Source organism: Pseudoliparis swirei, chromosome 19 (assembly GCF_029220125.1).
Source record: "Pseudoliparis swirei isolate HS2019 ecotype Mariana Trench chromosome 19, NWPU_hadal_v1, whole genome shotgun sequence".
Lineage (NCBI taxonomy): Eukaryota > Metazoa > Chordata > Actinopteri > Perciformes > Liparidae > Pseudoliparis > Pseudoliparis swirei.
In genome coordinates this window covers 10,684,398-10,709,526 of record NC_079406.1, presented here as the reverse complement: position 1 = coordinate 10,709,526, position 25,129 = coordinate 10,684,398, and the positions used below count along the sequence as shown (strand labels likewise).

General features: G+C 39.5%; 3 protein-coding genes and 1 non-coding gene across 6 annotated transcripts; 2 read left to right on the top strand and 2 right to left on the bottom strand.

Annotated features, from left to right (window-relative positions):
• Positions 1–740: 740 nt before the first annotated feature.
• Positions 741–812, bottom strand: trnaa-ugc (transfer RNA alanine (anticodon UGC)). Its single transcript has one exon. It is a non-coding gene; the product is annotated as a tRNA-Ala (tRNA).
• A 3,362-nt stretch (positions 813–4,174) lies between these two features.
• setd7 (SET domain containing 7, histone lysine methyltransferase) lies at positions 4,175–13,609 on the top strand. The gene is made up of 8 exons (XM_056439097.1): positions 4,175–4,368; positions 5,772–5,901; positions 6,755–6,956; positions 7,197–7,386; positions 8,601–8,682; positions 8,814–8,931; positions 11,304–11,461; positions 13,084–13,609. The coding sequence occupies exons 1-8, from the start codon at positions 4,329–4,331 to the stop codon at positions 13,274–13,276; spliced, it is 1,113 nt and encodes a 370-aa protein (XP_056295072.1). The 5' UTR covers positions 4,175–4,328; the 3' UTR covers positions 13,277–13,609.
• A 100-nt stretch (positions 13,610–13,709) lies between these two features.
• On the top strand, positions 13,710–20,332 carry zgc:113425 (uncharacterized protein LOC541425 homolog). 2 transcript variants are annotated; one of them, XM_056439100.1, is made up of 6 exons: positions 13,710–15,395; positions 15,864–15,923; positions 16,861–16,992; positions 18,025–18,171; positions 19,128–19,185; positions 19,612–20,332. In XM_056439100.1, exons 1-6 carry the CDS (start codon positions 15,231–15,233, stop codon positions 19,743–19,745), a joined length of 696 nt encoding a protein of 231 aa, XP_056295075.1. In that variant the 5' UTR covers positions 13,710–15,230; the 3' UTR covers positions 19,746–20,332. The 2 variants fall into 2 exon arrangements, with proteins under 2 accessions (XP_056295075.1, XP_056295076.1); XM_056439101.1 differs by lacking the exon at positions 16,861–16,992.
• Positions 20,333–22,071: 1,739 nt separating this feature from the next.
• rab33ba (RAB33B, member RAS oncogene family a) lies at positions 22,072–24,208 on the bottom strand. 2 transcript variants are annotated; one of them, XM_056439099.1, is made up of 3 exons: positions 23,838–24,208; positions 23,488–23,758; positions 22,072–22,943 (listed from the first exon to the last, which is right to left on the bottom strand). In XM_056439099.1, the coding sequence occupies exons 2-3, from the start codon at positions 23,713–23,715 to the stop codon at positions 22,446–22,448; spliced, it is 726 nt and encodes a 241-aa protein (XP_056295074.1). In that variant the 5' UTR covers positions 23,716–23,758; positions 23,838–24,208; the 3' UTR covers positions 22,072–22,445. The 2 variants fall into 2 exon arrangements, with proteins under 2 accessions (XP_056295074.1, XP_056295073.1); XM_056439098.1 differs by lacking the exon at positions 23,838–24,208 and having other exon boundaries at positions 23,488–23,828.
• Between the last annotated feature and the right edge of the window lie 921 nt (positions 24,209–25,129).

Genomic DNA, 25,129 nt, shown 5'->3' with positions numbered 1-25,129 from the left:
TGAAAATACCATTTAGAGTAGCTAATTTCTACAAACAAATGGTTTTAGCTCTGTGTCTATTTCTAATATCTTTGTCACCACAAAGGAATTTGTGAATGTAGTGGATGCCATTCCCAGAAGTATTTTGATATTATTTAAGGGATACAATGAACCACTTATTGTTCCTTGTCCGTTAACCTTGAAACATATACATTATAGGAAAAATATGTCTCTTATCCAGCTCTTTAACTCGTAACAGAAGGATCAGATCGCTCTTTCTGTCATGCACTTGTTTATATTAATAGGCTAACTGCAGCTCAAAACCCAATATTATATATGTGTTATATATTTAACCATTAAACCATTTACTGACTTTAAGTATTTTGACCGATTGATGCTATCAGCTCAAGCTACAGGTAACTTTGACTTTGTGTTGATTTGGATTGTCCCTGTGGACAAAAGTGGTAATGTTTCCTTGCACCAGATCTTTGGAAAACCTCTCACTTTACTGCTGGCAGTCTGACAGTCTGCTCCCTGCAGTCCTAGTAGCCTACTGGTTATGCTGTGCCCCTGTGTTGCCGATTGGCTGAAACCATAAAGACATTTCATTTCTTAGATTGACTCTAAATGTATGATATAATATTATGAGCAGAATGTAGAGGATGTGTGGTTGTTCCCGGGTGGTTTTTTGTTGAACAATTGCATCCATTATCGGCATGCGGCCTAAAAGAGCATAACATAAATACACTTAAAAGAAACCATGGAGATGCCGGGGATTGAACCCGGGGCCTCATACATGCAAAGCATGCGCTCTACCACTGAGCTACAACCCCTGGATAGAAATCTGGGCTTGTACTTGTTTATTAAAAGATGGTGACGAAGAAGACAACTACGGCAAATAGCTTTGTATATAGTGTTTGCACCGGTTTGAATGGACATTCAGAGTTGAGTAGCAGGGACGAGCACAAAAAGCCCTCTATCGGAAGAAATAAGTGTTTACTTGGAATGAGGGAACCCACAACAAAGCTCTGTATTTCCTGTATCCTGTATCTCGTATTTTAATCCGCCACTTGTTTACGGATTAGCATAATGCGCACTTGATGAATATTAAATATATTTAAAGAAATAAAAATGTAAAACACAGCAAGAGTGCTCACAGGGGGGAAGCGGAAGTGCTCTGCTTCCACAGTGACGCAGTGGGTCTGACCGACGCGATCAGTCCAGTACTGCAAATAGCCTCCAGGGAGCGGAATAATACAAGCAGGAAAAGAAAGCAACACACTGCTGTCAATCACATTCAGCTATAAAGGTCAAGGAGATAATATATTGGCGTCATCCAGATAGTTAGTAGTGTTGTCTACATTATATAGAACGTATCTATGTATGTATAGTTTACATACGTATTACAATCAATAAAAGACACCCCAGTATGTTTAATATAGGTGAAATTACACCAAATGAAGCTCATGAACTGAAGAAAAACACACATTTCATTTATTGATGAATTAACCGTCTTTTTTTTGTTATAAAACGTCACTGTGCAGGAGAGTAATATAGGATAGTATATGTGATCAACAACATTAGAGTTGCAAACAATTGACTATCCTGTGATAAATCCTATTTAATTTCATAGACCTAATTGAAGTATGGAAGTAGGTGACTCAGATGAAATCTTCAGAGGTGGGTGTGAAAATACTTGTGTGGAATTTCATGCATGCAGTATTCCAATGAAACTCTGGAAGAGACAGAGTCCAGTAATTCTCAAGTAACCCACAAACCAGTAAGCACCCAATTATTCTCACATTGTGGAAAGTTACTCATCAAATACTTATATTCTGTCATGCCATATTATATTGAAAACACGCATTTAAATATTTGTTAAAACAATGTGTTGGTGCTTAAAAGTTCCGGGCAGCTGACCTTGAGAAATGCCACTTCATGCAGAGAGATGTAGCACTTTTGGTGCACTGGGTGCGTGGTGAATGCATTGGCACCATGCAAGATAAAGTGCAGGCAGTTACAGACTGACCCACCCCCACCAACCAGAAGCAGCTGAAGAGTTTTGGTAGGCCTAGCCTCGAACTACAGGAAGTTTGTATCGGGTTTTGCTTCCACTGCTGCGCCTTGTTTCAGCTGCTACAGAAGGTGCTTGCACAAGCCGACCCCAACTTGCCCTTTAGTTAATATGTCATTTACTGAGGTTAGTGCATGAGGGACGTTGAGGACTTTTTCCGTTGCTGCGACACCTATAAGACCCACCGGTTGTTCCCATGCTCCACAACAAAAGTTTTCATTGGAGAAACGGAAAGGCTGGCAGTGGATGTGGTGTGTCCGCTACCTAGCTTGGACAAGTGAAACCACTATGTCCTCTCCACCATATACTGTTTAACAGATTGGCCAGAGGTGTAAATGGTAAATGGATTATACTTGTATTGTGTTTTTCTTGTCTTCCGACCACTCAAAGCTCTTTAACAGTGCATGTCATCATTCACCCATTCATACACTGATGGGAGGAGCTACCATGCAAGGTGCCACCTGTCCATCAGGACTTTCTAACATTCACACACTGAAGGCACAACTGCGGGAGCAATTTGAGCTTCAGTGTCTTGCCTATAAGGGCACATCGACATGGACTAGTGGAGCTGGGAATCAAACCGCCGATCCTCTGATTGAAGGACGACCCTGCTCTACCACGTTTAGCCTTTCAAAAGCAAAATGTTTCACTATTGTCAAAAAATGATATACTCCAATGATCTATCAGCCCCATAAATTACATTTATATAGCCACTACTACACAAAATCATATTTTTCATATAATAATATATATAATTTAATAAATGGTATTAAATATCAGAACACACATTTGAACGCTTTATTCTAAAAGCTCAATTTGACAGAATCTTTGGTGCATGCATCTTAAATAGCTACACAGCATGGAGACCCATTTGCAAGAGCATTAGAGCAAGATATGTTTGCGAATATAATATTAATAGTCCTATATAATATAATAGTATTCATAATAATATAGGCAATTCCGGCTTCAAGGAAGAAGTTCAGTTGCCCAAAATAAAGCAGCAGGCAGCAAGTTTCACAAAGAGGAGCAAAGCCATTTTAGTTAGTTTCAGTTGAACCAATCACGCGCTTGTTTGATCATGATGCAGCTTGCATTCATATTTCTTGGCATTTGAGGGCATGTTTTAACAGCTTAATTAAAAATAACCAGCAGGTTTGGTAATGTTAGGACAAACTGTCTTTGATTCAAGGTCAAATTTAGTTTGGAACTAGCAGCCATTGAGAACCCATTGAGCAATGTTCAACAGTTTTACACATGTATTGTGATGAAACATTGCCAGCAGGATTTATATTGATCATAAAAACAATTTCATGTAATGCGTTAATTCAATTCAATTCAGTTTATTTGTATAGCCCATTTTCGCAAATTACAAATCTGTCTCGGAGTGCTTTACAATCTGTACATATAGACATCCCTGTCCCAGACCCTCACATCGGATCAGGAAAAACTCCCAAACAACCCGAGTACGATTTCTGTTCAGATTAGGGTTGTTATAGTAAACTGTGACTGAAACTAAACTGAAAAGAAGTAGTGAAAATATGGAAATATAGAGAAATTAATGAAATCTTAAAATGTGAAACTATAAAGACTAATAACAACATAAAAAATAAATAATTGGAAGAATTTTATTTATGTGATAATGTACCTTTGGACATATATATTTATATATTTTATTTTGTGTAATGTCATGTAATCAGGGTTGTTATTCTTATTCTTTAAACTGTTTTGTGTCTGTTTTTCACTGTGGACTATGTCTATTGTTGTCTGTATGAGTTTCCCTACTGGGGATTTATAAAATGGTCAATACTAATGAAATAAGACATTAAGCAAGACAAGAAATATGCAGTCACCAAACTGTCCACTGTGTAGCTTATTTTCCATCTAGATTCTAGAAGAAACACATCCCGCTTGTGATTGTTGGACTATCAAATCACTTTATTCTCATGAGTCCTCAGAGAAAGTTTTACATTTACCAGACGATGTAATCTCTCCAGTCTCCACACTGTTGTCCACCACGTGGTTCACTCTAGTTTGCTCTCAGATCAGATTAACCTGCAAGATGAATGTCTCATTTTACTGATTTCAAATTTTACAATACAGCATGATGTGCGTTTGATCGGAGTGTTTCCGTCTCCAGAGACACTTTGAGGATGAAGCGGAGAACTTCGGACAGAAAGAGGGACCTGTTGTCCCGTCATGTCCAAAATGAGCCACATGGGGGGCATGAGAAGCAGTCCTTACAGTGGCGTGGTGGGTCTCAGCAGCTTCCTGCGGCATGGACAGCGAGGATGAAAATATAGAAGAGGTTGTTGAAGGTAAGCAACATATTCTATTGTATACCCTGTTAGACGACACCGTAGCCTTTGCACGGTGTTTCTCGGTTGATTTGAGATTCGGAGTGTTCCGTAACTCTCCACGAGTCAGTCTGTCGCGAGGCCCGCCGTTAACTTCTCAGCGCCGGGGACTTTATTTATGCAGGAACCCCATTTGACGGGCTTTGAGGGCGGCCTGGGTAATATCAGAATCCCGCTGGCCCGGGTTATAGTGGTTCTTACCATTGAAGAGGTGTGCTTTGGATACTCTGTTGCTTACCTGAGCTGTTGAGTTGGTAGAAGTGAATGATTGAAACGAGCGTTATGTCACCTCCACGAAAAACCGGACACACAGGTGCAAAAATGGTCAAACGTTTGCTCTTTTTGTTGTTAGTTTTTATGAATCGTTAGGGTCAACTAGTACATTGGGTAATCCTGTGACCCACCAATATAATCAATAGTTTTTATGAAAGACAACTCTTGATTAACAAAAGTCATTCCTGCCTAAACTGTGACACTCTAAATCCAGCTCTAAAACAAAGAGCTTAAACACTGCTATTATTGCGATTTGTTTCTATTATGTATCCAATGCATGGAGCCCATGACGTTACACTCTTCATGTCTAATTGGCATGACAAGTCAGAGGGTTCTAACACATATTTGTAGAAATGCTAAGATGAGGGACGCTTGAGAGTATATGGCTCCTTGTTTACCTTTTTTTTTATTCACAATACTATTCCTGACAAATTGAAAAGATTAAAGCTGCTCTCGAAGTGACGATGGACCCCGTTTTGAACATTCACTGGACCGGAAATGCCCTCATATCCAGAGCTAAACCAGAGCTGAAAGAATCAATATTAGACATGCATTTGTCAGGTGGTATTTGCGATGTGCACCACCTAGTCCTATAATGTCAGTTTTTTAAATATGTAGCACTCACTGTATTGGGGATGAATCTAAATGAAAGAATGCGACAATGGAGAGTCTTTCAATGAATCTCTGATTACTTAAGGTTTAGGCTGACTTACAATATGATGGAGACACTAATTATGAAGGCATCCCAGCACCTCTTATAAAACATGTACATGCTTTACCTGATAGTTAGTTTATTTCCGTCCAAAGTAAATTCACAATGCCCAACATACTTTCTGTGATACCTTTCGGAATTTAATTATTAGATGCAGAGACTTCAACTTGAGTTGAGCTGATCTTGCAACATGACCATCATGGGGCCTCCTGGCTAGATCCTTCGACTAGACATACAGCACTGGAGCCCTTGACTGGTCCTTGACTGTGTCATACTTACAAACCAGCTACTAAATAACACGTTCTGTTCAGTTTCTTCAAGAATTAGAGTTTGGGTCACTGAGATATATGTGTGTGTGTGTGTGTGTGTGTGTGTTTAGGTCCAGTGGATGAAGATGATCAGCTCCACGGGTTCTGCACAGTAACCTATTCATCCAGTGATCGTTTTGAAGGACACTTCAACCACGGAGAGAAGAATGGCAAGGGAAAGTTCTTCTTCTTTGATGGAAGGTACTCTAAAGATAAGACAGCTGAGTAGTTTACCTCAACAATCACAATATGGTTTTAAAAAAAAGTTGATTCTAATACTACTTTTCAATAAAGAGATGAGAGCAGTCTGATTGTATGTGTTTGTGGGCTTTTTATGCAAAAGTTCTTGTGCATCGCATTTTATTGAATGTTGGAAAGTTAAGAATATGAACTTGCCTGCTTTTCAATGGATGTACTGGATCAGTCGATCATCTTGCCAGATAAGGGCAACCAGAAGTAACAGAAGTCTGCTCGCACAGAACACAGCTGTTTGCTTGTCACAGGACAGAGACCAAATACAAGGAACATTAGTGACTGTACTGTACATTGGCATGTGTTGTTGTTGAGCAGCTGTTTTCTCATAATTCTCCGACTTTATTCTGAAAATGGCATCCTATCAATATTTTTCCCAAAAAGTTTGGAAGATTACAACTTTGATCTCAAGATGCATTACATTTTCTTCTACGCATATCATCTACCTTTAAAAAAAAATATTTCCACTTAAATGAATATTGAATAATTGCAACATTTTTTAATAGTAAGACCACTTTTTCTCAAAATATTCTCATTATCAAAACATTTTGTGATCTAATAAACTATATACTCAAACTCTCAACAATGGCCCTAATACTATGTTGTATGTATTTCGTTGTAATAGTATACATCCAGCGGTATGTGTAATATTTTATTAGTTCGTAAGGTTAGTTGATAGACTAACATATTATCCGCACTGGGTGTGTTTACATGTACATTAATAATTCCATGTTGACCCTACTTGTCTTAAGGTGATTGACTTTAGTTAATTTAATTGTTCTTTTCTTCTGTCTATGCGTAGTATACTGGAAGGTTTCTATGTAGAGGATGGTCTGCAGGGCCAGGGCCTGTATACATACGAAGATGGAGCTGTCCTCTATGGGACATATTTGGATGGAGAGCTCAATGGACCCGCTCAGGAGTGCGATGCAGAGGGCCGGCTGGTGTTTAAGGGCCAATACAAAGACAACGACCGCTGTGGGGAATGCTGGATCTACTACCCTGTGAGTCAGCGCTGTGCTCACTGAAACACAGTACCTGTATGGAGAATTCACTCTCACATGACTTCAAGCCCCTCTGAAGATGAATACCTTATTTATATGGCAATGAATGTCCTCAAAAGCCTTGTTAGGCAGGAATATGGTAGGAATATGATATACTTCATATAGTTGAAGTAAAGTAAATGAGTGGTCTATGTTAACTGTCTGTATTATGCATGTTGGTGTGTACTGTGGTGCGTCTAGGATGGAGGCTGTGTGTTTGGGGAGGTGAATGTGGATGGGGAGATGACTGGAGAATCTGTAGGATACATCTACCCTGATGGACACACGGCTTTCTGTGGGAGCTTTGTTGATGGAGACATAATTAAGGCTCGCCTTGCCACCCTGATCACCAACGAAAGTGGAAGGCCGCGCTTCGAAATCACACCAAACAGTAAGGAGTAAATGGATCCGTTCAGAGTCCTCTCCTGAAATTGTCCACATTTGTTTGTCGAGATGCAAATCTTCTTTCTAGAAATGGGTACAAATAATGTGTAGGCTTGTTATTTCATGTTATGATATTGAGGTGTAAGAGATGAGAACTTTTATGAAATGTAAAACAAGCAAATATATGTTTTATCTATTTTTAAATTCCTTAAAAAAATCAATGTTTTTATCATATAGATGCAATATTACGGTTTGCCATAAATGGTCTTGAGATATTAAAGGCCCAGTGTGTAAGATTTAGTGGTGTTCTGCAGATTGCAACCAACTCAATACCCCTCTGCTCGCCCCTCCCTTTCCAAGCATGTCTGAGAACTACGGTGGCCTCGAGGTAGAGAGTTATCTTCAGCATTTTACTAGGAACTACTTATCAATACTCGGTTCAGTTTATCAATGACTGAATAATGTTTGTTTTTTAAACTAGTTTTTAAACAAATCAATTCAGAACAGGATTAGAATTTCTTTATAATACATTTTATTATAAAGAAAATGATTAATTTGTCCAAGCTAACGAAAAGATAACGATTCTTAGTTTCAATTCATTATACATCCACGAAAACATAGTTCTGAATACTATATTCCATTTCTGCCAATACAGCCATCTAAATATTACGCATTGTTCCTTTTTTAAAGGGATATTTGGCCCAGTATAAACGGTACACTTGACACATTTTGGTTGTCAAATATTATCAAAGAAGAGAGGGCTGAACTCCCGACTCTTGTGGTCAAATGTGGAGTGGCTAATTATATTATATCAATATTCAAGGACCGTTAAGTAGTGTTAAAGAACTGCATTACACTGCGTTTAGTTTTCAATAATCTTCTCTTACTGTGCATATAACGAGTACAATATTACTTTTCATAACGTTTTGTGATTTCAATGGCTGCAGTTCCTGCAATGCCTGTGGGCATGTAGAAGAACCAGCTATGCACATTTATAGGTTGATTTGGGATTTATAAAAGGAAATTGGAAGTGTACGCAAGGTTTCATAAATCAGAATATATTGTGTTGTTCGACCATTTCTTCATTTGTACATAAGCAAACATTAAGTGTGGATTTCACTCACTGTTTTATAAATGAGACCCCCTGGTTAATATTGTTCAACTTTGAATCACAGTGTAGGTAGACATCTTGACACCAGCATGACATCCTCTGTTTTTAAGGTTCTGTGTACTCGTACGACAAGTCCACATCCACTTGTATCACCACCCACGCTTTGCTTCCTGACCCTTATGAGAGTCAAAGGTAAGTAAGCTTCATACTGTACATGCTGCAAATCTGAAAAAGGACATCTCTCTCCCTGAATTCACCATCAGAATTGGAATGTGGGCACTCAGCACATCAGGACTGTGCTTCATATTGTATCCTTGTGTCAGGGTGTTTGTGGCAGACTCTCTGATCAGAGGAGCAGGAGAGGGCCTGTTTGCCAAGATGGACGCTGGTACTGACACTGTGATGGCTTTTTATAATGGAGTTCGCATCACACACTCTGAGGTATGATATGTAGAGCTTGTGTAAAGACCTGCAAGGCTTGTGGAGTAGCTGAACTCATTTTGAAAAAAAGAATTGTATCTACAATGTCTATGATAAAAAAATTTAATCCTCATATTAAATTTAAATAATGTAGTGAACAGGGAAGCATAAACATTTTAATTATTTGTAAAATTGTAAATGCAAAGGTTAACAGTGGTTAAGATAGATGGCTAAAAGTAATGACTACATGATTAACATAGTCTACTTAATATAATGCATACATGATTGAAATCTTTAGCTTAGGTAATAACATTTGAAATAGCTTATGGTAATAAATAAGCAGTGTTTAATAGGTAAGTTGAGCAATATATGACATTCAGAGCATTGATAACTATTTGCAATATTAAGATGTTGTGGAGTAAGGTCTAGCTGAAGACTTGCTGGGAAAGCAAGAGGTGGCGTCACCACGGTAAACTCTTAACTGCCTGCACGTTCGCATGTTGCAATATAAATGAAGTATAGAATTTCAATAACATTTTCATTATCGACAAACATGCTTTCACTTTCTGAATATACTTTATGTTAAGAACAAATAATTCTAAGGCAGGGAAACAGTATTCTATAGTTAACGTTATTTTACGATCTAACATGCAAGCTACCAAAACATAATATGCGATACCTATAGTTAGTTATTGCCTGTTTGTTATTAATGTAAATTAGATTCAGAAAGTGATGGCATGTTTATTTATATTGCAAATGTTGTTTCTATATTACACATTCATATCACCACTGGAAGGCAGTTATTACCTTCGCATTGAAAATGCCGGAAGGTTATGTTTTGATCGCCGTGTATTTATTTATTTATTTGTATGCGTGTTATTCGCAAAACTCAAAAAGTATTGAACCGAATCGCATGAAATTTGGTGGGATGATTGTTTATTATCCGGGGACCAGTTGATTAGATTTTGGGATCGATCGGGTCAAAGGTCAAGGTCATGAACAGGTCAAAATCTTTCGCAGAACTCAAAAAGTATTGAACTGAATCGCATGAAATTTGGTGGGATGATTGTTTATTATCCGGGGACCAGTTGATTAGATTTTGGGATCGATCGGGTCAAAGGTCAAGGTCAAAGGTCATGAACAGGTCAAATCTTCTTGAATCACATGGAATTTGGTGGGATGATTGGTTATTATCCGGGGACCATTTGATTAGATTTTGGGATCAATCGGGTCAAAGGTCAAAGGTCAAGGTCATGGAAAGGTCCAAAAAAAAAATTACCATACCACGATACATTTTTGTCCAATTGGCATGCAACTAATGCCAAAATGTTCATAATTCAATGCCCAATCTTGTGATATGCGAAGGTATGCGCTCTACCGAGTGCCCGTTCTAGTTACCTTCGCATTGAAAATGCCGGAATGTTTTGTTTTGATCGCCGTGTATTTATTTATTTATTTGTATGCGTGTTATTCGCAAAACTCAAAAAGTATTGAACCGAATCGCATGAAATTTAGTGGGATGATTGTTTATTATCCGGGGACCAGTTGATGAGATTTTGGGATCGATCGGGTCAAAGGTCAAAGGTCATGAACATGTCAAAATCTTTCGCAGAACTCAAAAAGTATTGAACCGAATCGTATGAAATTTGGTGGGATGATTGTTTATTATCCGGGGACCAGTTGATTAGATTTTGGGATTGATCGGGTCAAAGGTCAAAGGTCATGAACAGGTCAAAATCTTTCGCAGGACTCAAAGTATTGAACCGAATCGCATGAAATTTGGTGGGATGATTGTTTATTATCCGGGGACCAGTTGATTAGATTTTGGGATCGATCGGGTCAAAGGTCAAGGTCAAACGTCATGAACAGGTCAAAATGTTCTTGAATCGCATGAAATTTGGTGGGATGATTGGTTATTATCCGGGGACCATTTGATTAGATTTTGGGATCAATCGGGTCAAAGGTCAATGTCAAGGTCATGTAAAGGTCAAACTCTTTTTTTACCATAGCACGATACATTTTTGTCCAATTGGCATGCAACTAATGCCAAAATGTTCATAATTCAATGCCCAATCTTGTGATATGCGAAGGTATGCGCTCTACCGAGTGCCCATTCTAGTTATTTATTGTAATGATGCTTCCTCACTGTTTGCGCATACATGAGCAGGTTACAGTATTTATTTCATCATGTTATATTGTGTGGGTGTCTGTGTCTGTGTGTGTCTGACTGACTATTTTTTTTTATGGATTATGAAATATATATATAATTACTACACGTTTGAAATATTTAGCTAAAAGTATTGGATCTGTTAGAAACCAATTATTTTTGCAGTAGTTGTACTTATTAAACTATTTGTCATTGGGGTTTTTTATTAAACAAATGGACTCCTCAGGTGGACAGCAGAGACTGGGCACTGAACGGGAACACAATCTCATTGGACGAGGATACAGTGATTGACGTCCCTCAGCCATTGGATCAGACGGAGCACTACTGTGCCTCTCTTGGTCACAAGGCAAACCACTCCTTCATCCCTAATTGCAAATATGACCCGTGAGTACAAGCGGTCAGAAGTCTAGCACAGGGAGGGGAAGGGAGTCATGCATTTTCCAAACAAGATTACCATTTTCCGATTGAAAGTGAATTGACCCTTAATACCTAGCAGACAGAAGGCATATGCATTTAAAGGATATATCCAGGATGTCAAATTGATTGAACTCAACTAAATAAGTTTAATCATATTTATATTTTACTAGATGTAATTAAACCAAACCAATTTAAGCCTACATAAACTCAACTAAGCTGTAAATGGAACTCATCTCCTGATTCCCACCCCCCAAAAAAACTAGACAAAAGGTCTGAAAACTCACACATTTTCTGGTCTCGTACTGACCATGTAAATGTCTTGTAGAAGTAAGAACAATACAGACTCTAGGTATTACAAATAACATCATTAGGGCTGTCAATCGATTAAAACAAATTAACTAATTAATCGCTCATTTTGAAATTCATTAATCGCGATTAAAAGGTTTTTTTTCTTCCCAAGACTAAATCTTCTAAATGAACGAGTAATCCCTTCAGACAGTGTGTATTTTAGACACTTGTTTAATTGTATCTTTTTTTAAAGACAAAACTTCACACAGAGCTGTGTTTTCAAAGAGGCTCCTACCTATAAAGTGCCAGCGAGGTATTTAATATCGTGGATGATAAATTGTTTCTTCAGTGAAACATCCAGATTAGTAAACAAAGGTGTATTAGAGACCCCATTGGTCCTGTCATCTTTAACATTGAACAACAGCAGAACAAGTGGCCTTGGTAAACTGACAAATGTATCACGTTAACCCTCTGGAGTCTGGGCTCATTTTCTCGATTTTACAAAAAATGTAAATTCACCTTTTAAAGGCATGTGACACGTCCCAGTGTTTCCCCCACCATTCTATCAGGGTGAGGCCCCGCCCCCCTGTAATGTTCTCTATAGCGCCAGATTACAGCAGAAGTAATGTAAGGTTCTTTTCTTAAAGACGTCTTTGTTCTTTTATTAAACTAAACGTCTGTTATTGATCGTCTCTACACAGCAGCATGTCATTCTGTCTCGACGTGTCGTTCACTCTTCTCGGCTCTCCGTCCCGCGTGCCACAGAGCTCCATGCCGGCGTGTCTGCGCGCGCATCGGGGCGGAGCAACAACAAAAAAAGTCACCTGCACCTTCCGCCCCGCGTCACCGACATGTCGCCCTCTGCTTCTCTGTGAATATCGAGGAGCAGACGGGAGGAAGGAGGCGGACTGCCGCGGTTTGACACTCAGAGGAGTGCAAAAACTTAAACGCACACCGGAAGTAAACAAAGTTGCGTGAATTGCGTTAAAATATTTTAGTGCGTTAATCGCGGCCAAATTAATCGCATAGATTAACGCGTTAACGCTGACAGCCCTAAAAATAATACATGTGAATATTTGGGGATTATGGTACACATTAGTGGATTGTCTTCTGTGGCAATACAAATATTGAACTGCAATAAATCCTGTTTTCTCTTTACTGTGAAATCTCTAAAGGCACAATATGCTCCAAAATAATTAGAAAAGTTGATTCATGGTAATAGTGAATTATTGTCCAGCATTATGTGTCATTCTAAAAGCAAAGTGAAGTCATTATGGTTTTTGTGTGTTTGTTTTGTGTAGGTTTGTCCACCCTCGTTTTGGGCCCATCAAGTGTGTCCGAACCTTGAGGGCTGTGCAGAAAGATGAAGAGCTAACGGTTGCTTATGGTTATGATCACGAGACGCCTGGGAATAATGGCCCTGAGGCCCCTGATTGGTACAAACTGGGGCTGAAAGAGTTCCAGCAAAGACCGACAGCTCCCACTAAACTGTGAAAATACAGATGAATTACTGTCGACAATAAAACAGACCTCTACTGTACTAGCTTACAAGACTCCTGCAGTATTATGGCACTCAATATCACCTGCAGCTAACCACACCATATGCATTTGAGAAGTTGTCATGCACTATATGGTATTCAAATGTAATACTCCTTGAGCAACTCGGTAGGAATAGAAGCCTAAAGGTCTAAGCAACAGAAGAGCTATGCAAGAAACCAAATATTGATCGAGGAGACATGTCTCTGGCTGAAGGTGATTATCTGTCTGATTTTATCAGTGTTCTCTTTATCACATATTACTGGAAATAAAAATGACACTCAACTTTCACCATTTTCCAAATGTCACTCTCTGTACTTATTTATAATTATTTAATGCAGCACCTGCAGTTTACTTAGGGCTCCCCTCAAGGTGTAGAGTTTGACAGACTTTTTTAGGAAAACATTTATCTTTTGTCAAACTAGCTCACACCCCATTTGAACTAATTCACCCTGACTCGATCCATGTATGAGAGTATATCATATAGACAATTCATTCAGAATATCTGAAATTGGTTAAGAACTGTTATTTCAGGCTTATTTGTAATGTAAGGACTCTGATAGAAAATAATGGATGGCAGCAAAAGCCGACACAAAGCTTGTTCCACTTTTCAAACATGAGTATCTGTTCATATGCTACAAAATAAAGCTAAATTAAAAAAAATGTTGTATATCTACTACTAATAGTTAACCAATAAACATAGTATATGATGTCATGTTGCTATCCTTTTTGAAAACTAAAACACTGCACCTGTGCTGAAGACAAAATGGCAAATAAAATTGTACTTTTATATTTTGCGAGGATCAAAACCAAGACTATCTGAGGGTATTATGAATGAAATGCAGAAAGATAGGCAGCTAAGCTAAAATCCAGTTAAGATCATTTAAGTTTCATAAATATTTGTTCATACATCTGCTGCAACTGTATTATGTATTTTGCCAGGTTCATGTATCTGGAGTTAACATTTTTCAGCAGGCTAGTGTAATGTTCCCCATTCAACAGTTCAAAGGAATAACTATTACAGGTTTTGATGCATACATGATAACTATCAAACCTGTATTTAAATGTTTTACATCTGTAAATCTCTCAATCACACGTTACTAACTCTGCTTTCTCCCCGGAGTCCTTTTGACTTCACGTCTCATGGGGTCATCGGACCCTATGAGACGACATTGATCCTATCTGCCTGATGGATCATCGAGGTCTGGGTCGTGGAATTCCTGCTACCGACGACGCCACTGTCCTGTTGAGACTCCACCCACTGTTGAGACTCCGCCCACTGTTGAGACTCCGTCCACTCCGCCTCCCCACCGCCATCTGCCTGATGGATCGTGGAGGTCTCCATCGTGGAATAAGCCTACTATGAACTATTCATACACTCTGTCATATTCATTGAATGTATTTTAACTCTAAATCTGTCCTTCTGTACACATTACATCTATTGCATCTGTCCATCCTGGAGAGGGATCCTCCTCTGTTGCTCTCCTGAAGGTTTCTTCCCTTTTTTTCCCCCTGAAGGGTTATTTGGGAGTTTTTCCTGATCCGATGCGTGGTTTTGGGGCAGGGATGTCTATGTGTACAGATTGTAAAGCACTCCGAGACTAATTTGTAATTTGTGAAATTGGGCTATACAAATAAACTGAATTGAATTGAATCAAATCCTAACGCGAGAGTAGGGGGCGGGGCATCACTGCCTGAGAGTTCAACTCTGGGCTCTAAACCCGTTTCCACCTGCTGCCCGTCAGCAAGTTAATGGCTAAACCTCTACCTGCGGCCCGGAAGTTACACACAGCTGGAGAGAGAAAGTGTTTCAGAAACAGGCGCAAAGCCCGAACAAGTATCAAAGCGAGTCTCTCCTCGAGCTCAAACCGTCTCCCCTGACCGTAGAGAGATTGGTAGCGGCAGAGCGGCGATGGACCGATACAGGTATTTCATTTTCAACCAGAAGAGCGTGCTCGGCCTCGGTATTCTCCAGCTGGCTTGTGCGGGTCTTTGTGTGGTGTGTGGGTTCATAGACGCTGTTTTCCGCATCGACACCCCGCTGAGTACCACCAGGACACCGGTGTGGGGAGGACTGGTGAGCTGTCGATCCTGTGTCAGAAGTCTGCAGTATCAATTCAGTGGATCCATTCGGCATCTTGGAGCACAACGGGACTGACCGTTATGACCACCAGAAGTGCCCGTGTTCTGTGTGGCGAATAACATACGGGTTAACGTAGGGCTACTTTAGCCAAATCTGGGTGTAAATCATGTATACAAAAATAACGATTGTCTATATTATTAATATAATTGACATATGTCGAAGATCTGTATTTCAGCATTTCAACTCCGGCACTTCTCTTTTTATATATATATAGATATATATACACACACATACATATATTAATTAATAATTGAGAAAGGCAACAGTAAATGTCCTGAATCTTGAATGTGTTTAGGTGGGGAACTCATGGAAGAGATGTGATATAAAGGGATTTACCTGTCATCTGTACATGTATGTTGTAGTAATAACAATCTGCTTGTCATTTCTCTCACTTTCTTTTAGGTCATGGCCTCTCCAGGTGTACTGGCGCTGTTTGCCTCCCAACGGAAAAACTCCATACTGGTAAGTGATGTTTCCTCAACCTGTATGAGTTTTGGAATAATTTCCTCAGTAATTAAAGTTATTTTTGTTTTTCACAAAAGTAGAAAGCATTCTATTGATACACACTTAGTAAATATGCGAGACCGAACACTGTATTAATAATGTCTTGGCACTCCTTATTTATTTTCAAGAATTAGTTTTATGATTTTGATCTCCTACCTCTGTTCTTAGGGCATACATTCACAAAATACTATTTTTGGAAACAGTAACCCAAATTAAGCCTAACCCCAACCATGGAGTCCAAGATTGGAGGATCATTAGTTCTAACACAGAATTTAAAAATTCAACAATAGTAATTTCTCTTAACTATCTTGATACGGAACTTAATCATACTCTATACGGAGATTGTACAGCGATTTTTTTCAAGGAACATTGTGTGGCAATTACGGGGCTCTATTGGCAGAAATGGAAAATCTAATTATTTTTAAAAAAGCTTATATTACTGAGAAAAAAGGAATCATTGTGTTTTTGTGATTTTAGAATGAGCCATTTATAGTTTAAAGACAGTTTTATTTGTTTTAATTTTTCTGGACTTTTAGACACAAGTTAGATTGTAAAATCCACTGAAGCAAATTTGTGATTTTGGGCTTTACAAAATAAACTGAATTTAATTAAAATGTACAAATACATTTCTCATCATCTTTGATATTTTCTCTGCAGTATCAGTGTCCTACAGCAGTAAGACTTTGAAATTACATAGAGGAAGGCATGACTCCTCTCTGCATATTTGTAAATTGAACCTAACATAAATTGAATTACATTCTTTAAACAATATAATAATATAATAAGAAATTAAATGAATAATTAGTTAGAAAAAGAATTGCACAAATTCGCTCTTTCTTACTATCATGTACAGAGTTCCTTTTCTTTTGCCAAACTTGTCTTCCTGTCCCTGCAGGTGAGTGTGATGGTGGTAGCAGCCGGACTCTCCTGTGTGGCCGCAGTGTTTATATCAGGTTACTCCTGTCTGACACTGACCTACGGGGAGGAGGATAAAGAGGTCTTCCACCACCACGATAGTCCTCAAGTGGTAACGCATGCACGCTCGCACGCATGTTATTGGGGTCCACTCAACTAAATGTTGTTATAGAATGTTACAGTAGTCTCCCCTGGTATGTAACACTGTGGGGAGTGGGGACTTTGACAAAACATACATTTTATTAAAGTAATTCTTCTTCTTTTGGGGCCAAAACTATTACAAATGTAAAAAATACATTTAGTGTATAAATTATACTATTGCTTTCTCTAAAATAGTCATCATTAAAAGGAAAGAAAAAACATCAACATACCAGATGTGTCCAAACTTTTGACTGGTAGCCTACTGTATGTATGTGATACAGTGGCGGGCCGTGGGCCTGGGGCCTGGGCCTTCAGTGAGGTCCTACACAGTCCCCACCGAATTATGATGCTTTGACCAGGGCTCAGGCACTCAACTCACGGGCGTAGTATTGGTAGATCAGATCAAAAAAAAAAAAAAAAATTGCCGCCATTTTTCTCTATAGCATCTTGTTTTTTTTTATTAAACTAAACAGCCGCCTGATGTTGATCGATCTACACAACAGCATGTGTTTTTCTTCTGCCCTCGCGCCGCCTGCCAGAAATGCGCGCCGCGACGGAGGAGAAAAGAAAAAAAAAAAAACACTGCTTTCGTTGTTCACTAAACAGGTTCACCAAAGCGCAGCAGCAGATTTCAAGTATATGCTCCAAAATCGACATCTTCTCCTCCTTCCGCCATTGTGGGTTGAAAAAACAGCTTGTAGTCCGCGAATTAATTCCTTTATCAGTTTTCTACCTGCCCGCCCCACCCGCCGACCCGCCTTGTAATCCAATCAAAAGACCTGCTGCTCACGCCTGCTAGCTCAGCTGGCTCCTGTGGCCTTCGGGCCTTCGAAGGCCTAGAGGAACCAACTCTAGCTGATTGATTGAACAACACATGTCATTTCCATTTGAAGCTACCAGCGCCTTCAATGTGTGATATAGGCTATATGTACACTCTCAGATCGTCACATCTACAACTGGGCTACTTGAAGAAGGATTTCTACATTCTTTGTCATTTGCTCAGACGTTGGTGCTTCATCGGATGGTAAAGGGGGCCAACGCCACCATACTACTGACCTGCACCATCTGCCTGGCTCTCTCCTCTCTCGTGGCCTACGTGGGCTGCCGTAGTCTTCCATGCTGTGGCTGCTATGATGCCCGAACCGGATTGGTATAACAGAACGTTACTGTTGCTGTCTGTTCTCCACTGCACAAACGCAATTGTCAAGTAGTTATTTAGAATAACTGTAGAAAAAAGCGGCCTCTGTCACAGGGGGTGTATCAGCTGTATCTAGCTAGCTGATTGAGCTAATGCTCGCTCCAGGAGTTGGATAAGTGTCTCATATGCACATGTTATCATGGTAAAACGCTAAATTTGATTGTCTCAGATGAAATGTTTTCTATACAAACAATGTTCATGTATTGAGACGCATAGCTAGTTAGCCCTCATAACCTATTACAGTATGATAGTGAAAAACACAAGCTCAGACTTCTTTCCTCTCTAACATAACCATGTTAATTATGTTGTTAATAAGGCAAGATAAAGGTTATATTTTTGCTTACTTGTTACTATATTCCCTTCCCACATGTACATTGGCAAACGTGGAACAAGGAAACGTTTGTATCGTAATAGGCCGACTCCTCGTGGCAAATCAACATTTTCAAAACTCCCCAAGGTTCTCAACACTCACAACCCTCACGTATGCAACGGATATCATCTCAGGGAAACCACCAAATCTAAGAGGACAGAGCTGCTAACCTCACCATTAACTCTAAAATAGAAACAATGTAACAAAAGAAGAAGTGATTGGCTGATGATATGCTCTTGGAAGCAACACAACTTTAGCGTTCGGCCAGTCGTGCCTAGCATAAGATAGAATTGAAAAGTCATTGTATGATAAAAGAGAACCGTATGTTTTGAACACCATAATCACAAAGATGCTCTTATTCTGGACATGCTGTGAGAAATGTGCAACCTCTTTGGTGTTTTGTTAATGTTTTGCTTCCACTTGACAAAGAAAATCTTGTTGATTACGGTACACTGAATGCAAGGCTTTTTTTCCTCTTTGTAGAAAATATATTATATCTCCATAGCTGTGATTCTTTTGTTCTGTGTATATTTTACAGGAGACGCTTGTTCCTGAGTGTGACCCAGGTGACACCGAGATGGTTTGTACATGGCAAGGTAACTTATGTTAAATGTTGTCTTTACTGTTTCGTGGGTCAGCTGTGGCTGGCTGTGATTGGAAGATCGGCCGTTCAATCCCGGACTCCTCCAGAGCTCAGTGGTGGTTCAATCCCCGGCTCCTCCAGTCTGCTTGGTTAAGTGTCAATGGGCAGGATTCTAAACCCAACATACTGACCATCGGTGTGTGAGTGTATGTAAATAATTAGTTTAGATCCTGATGCTGCCAGTGTATGACTGTATGAATGAGTGGATGTTGACGTACAGCGCTTTGTGTAGTCGCAAGACTAGAAAAACGCTATATAAATGCAAGTCTATTTACCAACCATCACCATTTCCCAAACTAATCCTTGCGCCTAGTTGCTGCTGCTGTGTTTGGCAGTGTTTTTCTCCGACAGTCGAGTGATCCAGATTCCCTGTATCCAGCAGGAGGTGACAACAGTCTTTTCAACTGTCCTGCTCAGCCCACTGACCAGGGCATCAAGGAGGATGAGGGTCCCTCCAAACTGCTTCCATATAGCAGAATGACCTGGCACACATCCACAGAGAGACTTGTCTGACACATTCTTATTTTAGTTTTTTTCAATTCAATTCAATTTATTTTGTATAGCCCAAAATCACAAATTCCCCTCAGAAAACTTTACAATCTGAACACATACGACATCTCTGTCCCAGGACCTCAGATGAGATCAGGAAAACTCCCCAAAAAACTGGAAAAAAACTTTCACAGGGGAAAAAAAAGGAGAAACGTTTAGGAGAGCAACAGAGGAGGATCCATCTCCCCAGATGTACAGAAGCAATAGATGTCATGTGTGCAGATTTGTTATTTGTTTTCTCCATTCCAGAGAAGAGGGGGGTGGATTATGTTTCCTTATAGCTTTGCCTTCACCTTTCTTAATCTTTGGATGGAGTGAATATTGTGATTCAAGTTGTTTGTATTCTTGATTAGTCCGAACACTTTGGGCCTTGGTTTCTTCTTGACCAAAGCTTTCTGTAGCCAAAATCATTTAAACCTCGCCAGAGTTGAATACATGTTCATGAATTAATTGAATGCCTAATTCACTGAATGCTAAGTGCAAGTTAGCTATGTTCACAATATATGAATCCAAGATATTGTGTATTTAAAATAAAACTTTTTTTCAAGAGATCACAACATTTTGAAATGTTCAGGGTAGTTTAGTGCATGACAAAACCATTGCAACTACTTTTCCTGAGTAGTTTCATTCATTTGTAAATTGATACCCTTCTGTAAATTGTGATTTTTCTTTCTGGGCATTTGCAATAAGCAACACGTTTAGCATTATGCGTTAATGGCTTCAGTGAAGGAAAGGAAAAACAACATTATAGTCGGCCCTGGTGTGACACGACACTTTAAGAACAGAAGACAGCAGCAAATGGCTCAAACAAATTTCCCCAGAGATCAAGCACAGCCTGTCTCTTAATATTTTATCTGTTTGTATCTGAACACTGAGTCCTGAGACAAGGCCGTTTGGTTTGATATAGTTGTGTGCAGCATGATCAGCAGAGAAACCACAGGACCAGCTGTGGCCACTGCACACATAAAAGCACTAACCCAAAGCTGCAACCTCTGGTGATAACGACATCATGGCATATGGAGGGTTAATCGCTGTCAGCTTTTATCATACAATGGTGTCCGCCACATGCTAAATGTTGTTTTACAAGCTTACATACAGGATAAGTAATGGTGTACATGTAGAGGTGCACACTACGAAGCCGTACAGGCTATGGGAGGTATGTGTTTTTCCCGTTCTATTCACTAGCCGACACAGGTCGAATCTCTACTCGTTGACACATCTGGCTATTTGGTTGCCTTTCATAGAAGGAAATAGAAACATACAACTAGCAAAGATAAAATAGTAAATTCCATTCGCATCCTTAATCATAACATTCAGACGATTTCTGTAACACCCTTCACCCTTCCATCACTGATAGCACTTTTCCACCAAATTATCTTCCATTCAGGATTCAGGAATTCTTGGTGCTGGCAATCGGATCAACACAACCGTTGTAATCATTACCTTAACAGAGGGCATTGCACAATGCACAACAGAAGTAAACGTTAGTAGCAAGATGGCGGATGACATAGATTGAAAGCAAGCTCTTCCATTATCAGATGTTTTTCTTTTATCCAAAAAACAATAACGACAATAATAAGACAATTTTACACTTGACTTAAATCTGTAGAGTATAATATACTGCCACCAATGTATTTCATCATGGTCCAAACTTCATGGAATATTTAGTTTGTTGGTGAAAGTGCTGCAAACACAACCTGTTCCATGAGGCTGGAAAAGCGGTAGCCACCCACTGCAGAATTTTTTTTTAAAGGAAGAAACGTCAGAAACAAACTTGAGCTTAACAAAAAGGTACTTTCCATCAAAAGTAGGTGTCTTGAAGCAGTGGTAAGTATTTGTTCCTGACCACTTGAGAGCAGCTGGAGCAAGCGGTGAACAAAACCGTGACCAGTGTCTGACTAGCAGTGAGAAGCTTCCAACTGCAATTAGAAATGGAAGCAATGTGATAGAGTATTCCCTTCAGTCTCAATAAGTATTAGAATCGGGATGTGATTCGGCCATTTCCCAATGTGGTTCTACAGTAGTATAAATCTGTTTTACTACTACTCAATCAACTGCATAACTTCAGTGAGCTTGCTAAGCATGTTTTTATGTAAAGCATAATCAAGGCTTGGAGAAATTAGAGTTTATGACCACTGATATAACCAATATGTTTTTAAGAGCGGGTCCCACATGTGAATGCTCTGCTTGCGTGAACATGATGGTGATGCAATACTCATCGAAAATATTCCCTTGATTGGCAGTTGTTGGTGTTAACATGCAATACGTTGAGCATATTTTTTGAAGGAAATGCATTCAACAGGTTTTTATTATGTAACATGTTTTGATAAGAAACATGAAAATAAGTGAATTGAAACTGAATTAGAATCTCTTATTTGGCCACTTGTTAATTTCAGTTCATCATTGACCAATGATAGCTTTTGGCAGTCGAAAACAACATCCATACTGTAAATATTAACTCAAAACCAGTCAACGTAATTTAGAAAGTTAAGCATAGCATTGGGAAAACAGTATCCTCTTCTAATGGAGAAACTATCTCTGTTTGTGCTGATTGTAAAGCCATTTTGCAAGAACCATTCCTCTTTTCAAGACCTCCACACTTTCCTTAACTCCTTGCCTTCACTCCCCTCCGTCTTGTGCAGCTTCAGGCTGAAGTTGTCTTCCTCAGCAACTGCAGCCCCAGCTCCTGGCTCCATCTCCGCCATCATCCCTCCCCCTGCTCAGGTTGATGGTACCCACTGATCCCTCGGGAGGCTGGCTCAAAACCAGAGGCTTTTGAGACTTCAGCTTGTGGGCCACCGTCATAAAAATAGCCTCAACATGGTCACTGTTTCCTCCGCCATAGCTTCCATCTCCCTGGCTGTTTGGATTCTTTGCAGATGTCTCAAACAGGGGCATGGAATGGGCGTCAGCGAACTGTTGCGCCACGTCCGTGCCCACTTGAACGGAGTCTTGAAGGTCACACTTGTTTCCAACTAGGATTCTAGGTACTTCGGTGCCCAGCGCGTGCTGCTTGCACTCCTCAATCCATGCTGGGAGGCTGCGGAAGCTGGCAGCATTGGTCACATCATAGACAAAGACTACGGCATGCACGTTGCGGTAATAGTGCTGCACCATAGATTTCCTGAAGCGTTCCTGACCTGCAGTGTCCCACAGCTGGATCTGTGGGGGGACAGTTTGGAAATGGATAAGCAGTTTAATCCTATATTAAGGGATGCACCAATACATCTTTTACAATCATGATACCTGGGTTTAGGGTATCGCGTGATGTATATAACAGATCCTATTCCTTTTCTAACTTTGTAAAACAGATTAATACATTAATAAATGGATATGTTGAGTATACTGAATTGTTATTTATTATTGAAAACAATAATTGCCATTCCTATTAAAACACATATTGTTGGTTTGGATCTTTTTCCATGCGATGTGTTGACAATAAGAACCATCTAGAAAAACTAACTAAGACTTAACACCAATCCCCACACAAAAATGTAGTAATTCAAATACAATTTCTAAAATCCTCAGTATCTCAAGCTTGCCGTTTTGACTGATTTTTCAAATATGTTCCCCTTACATGCCTCCCCGCTTTTTAGGAGGGCAATACTACATTCTAGATATTACCCCCTTGTTGTCTATAAGAGGGATACGCTGTTATTTGCCCTGCTCGTGGCCCACAAATCAGACTGTTGATCGAAGAGCACACCTTGATCTTCTCGCAGTCAAAGTCGACCAGCCTCTCCCTGAAGTCCACCCCGATCGTTGCCTCGGTCTTCTCGGGGAACTTCCCAGCACAGAATCGGTAGGTGAGGCAGGTCTTCCCGACACCGGAGTCCCCGATCACGATGATTTTGAATATGCGGGTCCTCGGCGGAGGAAGAGTCGAGCTCGTCAGAGAACCAGAAAAATTAACCGACGACCCACTCTGCGCCATATCCGAGCGACAGCCTTCTCTGCGGCTGCGGCACTATGACAAGCTGAAGGACCGCTCTTTGTCAAAATACGTGAATAAGGCACAACATTTATTCGACGTGTAGATATTGTCAATATACTTACAGCATATTTAGTACAGTAAACAAATGCCTCGTTGTCCAGGAAAGTGTTTTCTCTCGCGAGATAAATATGTAACATTCTTCTTCTTTGCCATCTTTTACGTTACAGCGCATTACTGCCACCAACTGGTCTGGACCAGGATCAGGATCACGATGGTTTAGATTAGAATGTTTAGATATATGTACGGTAGATGTGTAGATAGATGTAAAGATAGATATATGTCTAGTTGTATAGATGTGGTGGCGGCTGGTTGAATCTTTTTTTGGAAGGGCCATCCAATAACAATTTAAATGCACAACATATATAATAGAATAGAATAATGAGGAACATTTACACTTTCCCTGCAGTAGGTGGTGGTCCGGGTTATCCAATATGGATAATCAGATCGCAGCGTCCGTGTACGGTCCGTGTACGTAATGTTATTTCGTTTTTTCGTTTCATTCCAAATACGGAATACGGAAATCACGTGGTTTTTTCGTTTTCCGTTTGAAAACGGAAAAACGGAATACCACCTCCGTATTTCGTTTCTGCCGTCTGAAACCAAAAACGATAGAACGGAAGTGCTTAAAATGAAGTCAAAATAAAAGCCAGTGATACATATTCGTATTAACCTTAGAAGAATATTAATTAATCAATATAAAGAATAAATAATTAAACGGGGATATTTTAACGATGCAAACACATAGCAGGGTAACGTTAGAAGAATATTAATTTGTCAATATAAAGAATAAAGAATTAAACCTGGATATGTTAGCGACAGTGGTGACGACGGGAAGTTTAATATTCATGTAGCCTACACAGCAAGAATCACCTTCTCACTTAATCGTTGCATTGTTTGATGCAACACAGTTCCTAATATAGATTAATCAAAGTAATGTTTCTGTGCAGACTATATTTCCACCGCAGAGTAAACGGTTCACCTTTATACCGCTAGATGGCAGTATACCTGTTATTGATACATATGTATTTAATGCCGTTTATTTCCTCTGATATTTATGTTCATGGTTAATTTCCAGCATAGTTGTATACATCATGTATTTACTTGTTTTATTTGGGTCATTTTGGAACTAAACATTCCCACATGGAAGAGTGAGGATATGATGACCACGAGGCAATACATATTGACAATTGAAAAATAAAGAGACAGTTGAGTTTTTCTTATTAAGCAGCGTTCAGTTAGCACCCAGTCACAGCACCACCTGTGCTTCACCTGTAACCTTCATTACTACATCATCATTACATCAACGGTTAATGGGGACACGTTTTTTGTTTTGTTTTTCGTTTTATGTTTATAT